We start from the raw sequence: 9,136 nt of genomic DNA, 5'->3' as shown, positions 1-9,136 counted from the left end.
GTGGATTAAGAGCATCCTACAATAATTAGGAATCTGCTACAATCAGCCTATTGAGTTACATTGTGATAATAAAGCTTCTATTGAAATTGTCCATAATCCAGTTCAACATGATAGAACCAAGCATGTAGAAGTGGATAGACACTTTATCAAAGAAAAGCTAGATTAAAAAATTATTCAATTTCCCTACATCAAATCTGAAGATCAGTTAGCCGACGTCTTGACAAAGGCTGTATCAAGAAAAGTGTTCGAAGAAGCAATTTGCAAGTTGGGCATGATTGATATCTATGCACCAACTTGCGGGGGAGTGTTGAAATGAGATAATATTTGCTAAGTTGTACAGTTGTTGGAATTTTAATCATTGATTACACAATTACATAATCATAGGAGATTTGTATTAAATAGATTAATTTTTTTATTTGCAGTTGATTGACATAATCATAGGAGTTTTGTATTAAATAGAAATAATAACAGGTTATTTCATTTCTTTATTCATAGTTGATTGACAGCTAATTTGCAATGGACCTAGAGTCCTCATTTATGTATATAATTACCCCAGTAGAGGAAGAACAAACATGCAGAAATATTTATAATATGGCACCATTGTTTTGACAATGTGGAACAAATTTGCTCTCTAAAATGCAAATGTGGTTTCTACGTTTTCTTGAACTAATACAATAAAACTAGTGTTTCAAGGAATGTTTATAAATCAGAAGCCTGCTAAGCATGCAAAGCAATCTATCTGGAAGAAGCATCTTCCTTTCAACATTTTCAAAGTCCAAATACGAAGTTAAATGAAAAAGAAAAGAAACAGAATTTCAGGATGAAGCAGTGAATACGGAACTATCAAAAGTTGTTCCTACGTGCTGAATAAAAAAGACCACAGATCTTTCTCTTCAGATTTTCAATCTTAACTGTCAGTGAGTCATTCCCTTTGGAAACTACGCGATCCAGCCATGCATTTACACGCTTCAAATGAGATAAAACAACAACAATGGAGCCACCATCAGAGGCAATGCTTTTTTCCCATCAGTAGTACATTCTCCAAACACTTTAAATCCTTCATCAAGGGACTCCTCAACAAAACGTAGAAACCACATTTGCATTTCAGAGAGCAAATTTGTTCCACATTCTTGTATTATCGTCAACTTCACTGGCGAGACCTACACGTGGGAATTCAGCACACACCAATCTCATCACTTTATGTGGCGGAACCTCACCATGTCACTCCAATACCGTCAACTAAGGTGGCGAGTTAATGCCTGCAGGCCACCGACTCTGGCATACGCGTCAACTACTATGACGGGAGTGATGACCAGATCCGAGGTGGCATGCAATCACGTTAACTAATCTGACGGGACTGATCTCGTCATATGTTTTGACGCATTTGACTGCCTTAGTTTGGTTATACATTTCAAAAATACTTTGAGTTAAAGATACATTTGTAAAATATTGCTAGTATGGTCGTTTTGCCCACTAATTTAACATCAAGATTTCATGCTTGTAAGTTTTATGACAACAATTCTTACAGCAATTTATTATAATTATATATTACACTTAGTACATAATTATAATTATAATAATAAAAAAATCTCTCTCCTCAAATTTTGCCTGCTGACATGGTGGAAATTATTTTTTTACTATTATAACTATATATTTCTCGTAATACACAATTATAATAAGTTGCTGCAAGCAGAAAATAATTTCCCTTCAAAATAACACAAATATGCCTACTAAAAAATAATAACACAAATATTTGAACCAAACCAATGGCATGGGACTGAGAAGTGACGACAATGATTTTTACTTTTTTATGCTAGTATGTATCTGCCCACATCAGAAGCACCTGCCTTTTATGTCTGATTTCTACGAAAAATTGGGTCATAATGAGTTCAAAAGCATTTAAAACTTGGCTGGCGATAGTATATATATATATATATATATATATATATATATGCTCATAAAGCTACGTTAAAAATAAAGTAAATGCATTTTTGGTTCCTAACAAAAAATACGGTCCCCACTTTAATTTCTTACAAAAATAAATTAGTCAGTTAGTCCCTAACAAATTCAAAGTGGACCAATTTTAGTCTTTTTGAGGGACTAATATGGGTCTTTTTTTAATTTGTGAGGGACTACGATTTCAACTAAATGGGTCCACTTTGAATTTGTTAGGGACTAACTGACTAATTTATTTTTGTAAGGGACTAAAGTGGAGACCGTATTTTTTGTTAGGGACCAAAAAAGATATTTACTCTTAAAAAAACATCACAGGATATCCAAAAAAAAAAAAAAAACTCACAGGAATAGAATAGGTGGCTAAAACATTTTTTGCTCCTTTATAAAATAATGATTGAAATTTTTTAACAATACAATGTGAAAGGTATAGTTTCTGTTAGAAAAGAGTCTGTTTGTATGATAATACCCAAAAGAAAAAGGGAAAAAAGTTTCTGATGTTACTTTAGATAATTTTGTCTAATGTTCATCAAAACGACGTCGTTTTGAGGTTGAAAAATTAAAAAATTAGAATGATAAAGACTATTATAACCTTGAAATAAATTAAAATTACAAAAATACCATAATTTCCGTCCCAAAACGACGTCGTTTCGATGAACATTAGATAAAGTTATCTAAAGTAACTTTAGGAAAAACAATCCAAAGAAAAAAGGTCTGTCTGTGTAACATTGTTTTTCATACATGAATTGAGATCGATAAAATAATTTTTTATTAATAGTTTGTATTTCAAGAAAGATATCTGTTTTATATGGATGTATGTGTGTGTCTGATTCTTTTTTAAGGTAAATTGGTGGTTTAGTAACAATTTAAAGGAGTTAATATGAACCCATTTATTGAGTCCTACGGTTTAACATTATATATTTCAATACAAAATTCAATGTGAAATTTTTTATTACTCATACTTGAATTGTAATTAAAAAATTCCTAGGGGGTCGATTTTCATTCTTCTTAACCAAGAATAAAGAGCAATACAGTCCGTTTACTCAACCCATTGATTGGAACATAAAGAAAAATTAACTGAAATGAAACAGTAAACTTTCAGAATAACCCCAATACTAGTCTAGCTCGGTAGAAAATAATCTTAAACCACAGAATTTTTCAAAGGTTTGTCAGACACTTCATCCTTACTTCACCTTCTTCTCTTCAAGTTAGCTTTTCCCTGAAGAAGTATCTTCAATTGTTGTTATCAGAATGATGGAAGACAACTTTGTTCAGTTTCCTTCACCCTCCTCTATGTTTTCCAGTTTGAAATGTGAAATCGTTAGATTGAGGTGTAGTGCTCCCATTTTTAGAGATTGGAATATATGTTGCCTTTTATCAACTTGCGTTGCGTCAATAGAAATATAAGTATCACTCTCTATTAATAATTTTTGAAACACAACTTTAATTTAAATGAAGTATTTTATTCTGTTATGAAATTAAGAAGGTGCTTCAACGGTACTCAAAGCCCTGTTTCTGTTTGCTTCAATGATCTGGTCCATCTTGTGAAAATGGGCTTCTGTTATTAATTTCATTCCTTTAGACGACTAAATAAATAACCCATACCAATTTCGACGGTGGACCAATAATCCAACAAATAACCCACACCAATTTCAGAGGTGGACCAATACTTTATTAATATTAAATGTTTTTGCCTATTAAAAGAAGAAAGTGTTAGTTATAGGAGATAAAATTATCTCTTATACGCATATAAAGATGTATAGGTCCATGTAGAGCTATGTGAAGAGAAGAGAGAGAAAAAGAAAACATGAACCTAATATACTTTTATGTGTATAGAAGATAAAAGAGAATGTGACCTCTCATGTTAAAATTTTACATCATCTTGTCATGTGAAATTTTTGTGTTTATTTCTCTCTTCATATTCATTAAATAGGTGGGGGTTCAATTATTATCAATAAAAAAAGAGATAGACATAAATTTCATATGTCATATGAAATTTTAACATTCCCGGGATAAATTATACAATAAACCCTAGGTAGTGTTTGGTATGTGGAAATATTTTTTTTTCCTAAGAAAAGTGATAGCGGCAATCTCATACTGCCATGTTTGGTATAAAGAAATCTAAAATTATCCTGGAAAAAGTTTATTCCCAAGATTTTAAATAACACATAATCTCAACATAGAATGTCATCCAATATGTGGTATTTCAAGAATCTTGGTGGGTGGGAAAATGTTGAGTGAAAATCAGTCCAATATTCCTGAGAATATTTTGACTTACCAAATAGTTTTTTGTAACATTCCCGATAAACTCAATTTCTTAAGATATTTTCGATAATCAAAATTTTTTTAAAAAAAAAAATTCTCATCTATCAAACGCCTAAGAAACTTTTACCATTTGCTTCAAAATTTGGTACATTCCTGGGAATTGAAAACTCCCATTTCCTCTTCATTTGACGTTTCCAACCAACAAGCAGCTCCGTGACATAAATAGGTATTTGATTGAGTATTTAAATTTTTAACTTTTAGTAATTTACTGTTATCATTACATGTTTATTTTATAAATATTTTTATTAAAATTATCAAAAAAATTCAACGATAGCACATTCTAAAACAAACTCAAATTAACCCCCAAGGGTAGCTCAGTTGGCAGCTGAGCTCCCAAGGGATTGCTTGGTGCAGGGATCAAACTCTGCCTCAAGCAGTTTCTTGGAAAATCTTTGGGGGCCAGAGGATAAGTCAAAAATTCTGCAATGAGGGGCTAGCCCAAATGGGCCGTATCCCGAGGGCATGGCAATGTACCAAAAAAAAAAAACAAACAAACTCAAATTATTCTGCAAACTTAAAATTAAGTACTTGGTAAATAATCACGTCCTAAAGTTTTTTTTTAATACATAATCACGTCCTAAAGTTATTAGAAGTGAGTTAATTGAGAGAGATTTGAATAATTTATATGGACTATAGGCTCAAATTTCAATATTTTTATTGAAAAAAATCACATGCTAAATTTTATTTTTAATGAACTACTCCTTTTTTTTTCAAAAGAAAAAAACCGAAAGTATATTCATTTGTTAAATCCGTTCATTATATCTTATGAAAATTGATTGTTCTTATGCAAAATATTTTATTATCAATCAAGGCAAAATCTTATTGTGATTTCGCAATTAAGGAATTTATTTCACTGTTCAAGAAGAGTAAATATGTTTGATATTAAAATTTAATCAATAAAATGAATGTTTTGAATTCTAAAAATTACAAGCCGATAACATTATGATTCTTAACAATTTTTTCCTCGTCGTAAAAATGGTGAGAATTTGTGATTTATTTATTTTTTCAATAATGTTATCATTTACTTAATTATCAAAATATATTAATCTTAATACTTATTTATAAAATATTAATTTTGTCTTGTAATTTATGTTGTATAATAAATTGGCTGTAGTGAATTGAGGTAATCCACTTGAATTAGAATTACATGATAAGTCAATAATAACTATTTTAATCTAACCACATAAATATATAAATAAGAGATGGACGAGTTTGGAGTTTCAGATTCAACAATATTTCATAAATAAGTTACAAAATGAATATATTTTAGCATTTAGTTAAAAAATAAATAACTAAGTTGTCAAGTTCCAAAAACCTAGCTAAGCTAGTTATCTCACCTTAATCAATAGTTTCAAATTCAAGTCCTGAAAATATAGCTATATTAAAATTTGGTTTGTCGTCTATGTGGTTATACTTAACTCGAACGAGACTAGTCAATGAACCGATTAATAATATATATGTAAAAAATAAAAAATAAAAACCGGGCTAACATATGATACATCATATATACATGAAAGATGGCACTCTCATCACTTGATAACTTTTACATGAAAAAATAAATAAGGATCCGCATTTCAGGTCTGTACATATATTATACATACACAATTAAAACAATCATATATAGCAAGAAGATTGAGGGAAGAAAAGAATGATCAGGAGTTAATTTAATTCTCACTAATTTTTTTTTAAACTACAAATGTACACAAATAGGTTGAAATCACTGCTAATACTAAGAAGTTACAGTATCTTCATGTTGACATTCAATGATCTCATTCTGGCCCTCAGATAAACACAATGGAGAAGAAGCAAAAGAAGAAACAGCAGAAGAATATATGGTTGAATCAGAACAAGAGTTAGAAGCAGCTATACTAGTCAATAAATCCACAAAAGCACCCACTATAAACCCATGATTATTCTTACCATTTACCCTTAAATACCAACTTAACAATTCCTCCAAACCCTCCCAATCCTTAACTCCATGAGACTCAACCATCTCCTCCATTGATTTCCTAAAATCTTCATAAGGATCTTCTGACTCCATAGCTAGTACCACACTTTCTTTGAATGGAAAACCACTTGCCTTAGCCTTCTCCAAGATGGAGCTCGTGTCACCTGGTTCGAAAAACAGCCTCTCTGACCTCACCCCACGAACCAATATCTCCAAAGACTCTCCATCATAGTAACAATAGTCCTCTGACTCTGTTGAAAAGCTTGCAGATTCAGATGAGGCTGTGAAACAAGACTTTGGAGTTTCAATGGTGCTCTCTGTCGGGTCAAAAAATACAGAGTTAACTGTCTTGAATATGTCATCTCCAGCTCGGAAAGAAAGGGTCTTTGGGTGGCCACAAGATGGCAAAAACTGCCATGGATGCTTTCTTGTTGGTGCTTCCTTGGTTTTGAAAAGAGAAGGAAGCTTCAACGCTTTCTTTCCCATTATTGGATCTCAGATATCCTCACTCTTCTTTTCTTGTTGAGGAGTGAGTGAGTTGAATCCTAAGGATGGTTTCAATGGGATTTGTGAGCCTTTGTTTTCGTTTTGGTTGGTGCCTGTAATAAATTTAGTTGCTATGGTCGTATTTAAAGCAGTGGCTCCCAAAGGAAGCAAAAGAATATGGCAAAGAAATGGGGTCTGGTAGGTGCTTTCATGTGTGAATTTAATTTGTAGGTTTGTAAAATTAATGTTATTCAATGCCTCCATCAACAACTAAATGTAACAGCACTTTTTCAGCAGTGTCAGCCTCATATCTTCTCTAATGTAATGACAGATACTTTTTCAAAACACAACCGATATTACATTTATTACTATCATATATCTTTGTCCCCGGGAATGGGGGGACATTTTTATTTTATCTTTTTAAGAACAACAATAAAATAGTCCAAATGTCCAATATTGGACCAGGTAACTGTATGTGCTTATTTATTAGCATTTGGAATTAAACCACTTTGGTTTTACAGTTGTTGAAGGTAACTTGCCCTTAACTTTCAGTAGTGCAAATGGATTAGAGAGAGAGGTGAAATTTTAGAAAACGAAAGGAAGTTACTAGCCTTATGTTATAAAATAGTGAGGCGGTTGAAAAAGACATGTACGGTAGATTAATCGCCAATCTTTGCGGTTAAAAGAGACTATGATAATTGCAAGTAGATTTGAACTGAAGGAAAAAGAGGGTGAATTCATGTGAAGTTTTTAAAGAGGAACTGTTGCACTACGCGTGCTTGTCCTTGCCCAAAGTATTTATTAGAAAAGGAAGGTTGAGCTCTCTATTTATTAGGAACTTTGTTCTGTTTTTACCTCATACTATATATCCCCGTCAGATATAATAAATCGCCTGTCATTATACTTTCACTTTCAACACAATGTTACTTTTATTCATCTTCTAGTTTATTTATTTTTATCAAATATTAATTTTTACTATTAAAATATATTTTTCATTTTCCATATTTTGTGTTTCCTTTAATGGAATCACGTGGCTTTAATTGAAAATATTGTAAAGTTAGTGGTGCTGGTTGACCCATGTGAATGGCTAAAAGATAAAGAACTACGGTAATTCATTTTTTTATATACATTCTGAGATGTACTTGAATGTTTGTTGGCCACTAATAAAATACAAATTCCACCACTTTGTTGTAGCATAGTGCTCAATAAATTATAATAATTCTATGTACACTGTTCTTCAATTTCTGATGCAGACATCTCTCAAAGTTGACCAATACATGCACTATAAATATATTCACTGCTTTAATTCTAATCCCCCCGCCCAAAAAAAAACGTTAATGCTTACTTTTCTTTATACAGAATTGACTTAATATTAATTTACAATTTCAGTTTCTCTTGGTGCTTGAGGTGCATAGGCAGATTCAAATTCTGTATACAGAATTGACTTAATATTAATTTACAATTTCAGTATTGCCCCCTCACGCAAGAACCCTTTAGGCTAGAAGCGTGGAAATTGGTTTTACCTTTTTGTGCTTTTTTTTATTTTAATTCCACTTTTTAAAGCGGGGGACGGTACATCAAAGAATGAGAGTACTCAAGGCCTTATAAAAGCCATATTAGTTGCCCATCCAATCAATGTGGGACTATATATCTCAACAAATTCAAAGCCAAATATTTGTTACTCGAATAAAAAGGTTTAGCTTTTGTATTGTGGAATGAAATTTATGGGGGAGATGAACAGATCCTCGACCCTAAAAACCAAGTTCTGATTTAACAAAAAAAAAAAATGAAAAAAACTATGGTATCCTTTTGTATGCGAAGATCAATTTGTTTGTCTCCTAGAATACTATTGAAGACACATTGTTTGCTGGCATTAATTGTTGTAACCACTAACCACCGTTTTGATCCCATGGTCTCCATCAACCAATCAAGTTGACTCCAATTATGACATTATATATCTTCATGCTTTGCTTGTGAGTTGGGACCTCTTGCCCAAAACTTCACCCTTATCATAGAGAAATTTCATGCGATGCTTCTGTTTTTTTCTGTGAGCACAAATGCATGTACATTGTTGATCCATGTGATTATGAGTACTAATATTATATAATAGTTTTTAGTTGTACATAAAAGTAACACTTAGCAAACTTGAGAATGAAGTTAGTAGAGGTCCCCGTGGCATTTCTTATCGTATAAAGCGGTGAAGCTCTTAAAGAGAGACAAGCCAGAGAATAATTGTAACCTCGTGAAATATAAGAGGAATGATAACTACATTATCCTAAAATTGGTAAATCAAGTAGTACTTTGGTAGCGATTGTACCCAACGGATGCCTTCTACTTGAGGAGAAAACTTCACTTAATTATATTGAATATTCGTGACTATTCAAGATCTTGTTTTCACTGAATGGTTTTGCTAGATCTCAACGA

At 32.0% G+C, this 9,136-nt stretch overlaps 1 protein-coding gene across 1 annotated transcript; it reads right to left on the bottom strand.

Moving 5' to 3' along the window:
* Positions 1–6,007: 6,007 nt before the first annotated feature.
* LOC133307456 (transcription repressor OFP13) lies at positions 6,008–6,712 on the bottom strand. The gene has a single exon (XM_061507964.1). The coding sequence runs from the start codon at positions 6,710–6,712 to the stop codon at positions 6,008–6,010; it is 705 nt and encodes a 234-aa protein (XP_061363948.1).
* Between the last annotated feature and the right edge of the window lie 2,424 nt (positions 6,713–9,136).

The sequence above is a fragment of the Gastrolobium bilobum genome, unplaced genomic scaffold (genome assembly GCF_033153095.1).
Source record: "Gastrolobium bilobum isolate Gb01-03AN ecotype WA unplaced genomic scaffold, APGP_CSIRO_Gbil_v1 utg2836, whole genome shotgun sequence".
In the NCBI taxonomy this organism is placed as follows: Eukaryota; Viridiplantae; Streptophyta; class Magnoliopsida; order Fabales; family Fabaceae; genus Gastrolobium; species Gastrolobium bilobum.
This window is presented reverse-complemented; position numbering and strand designations above follow the sequence as displayed.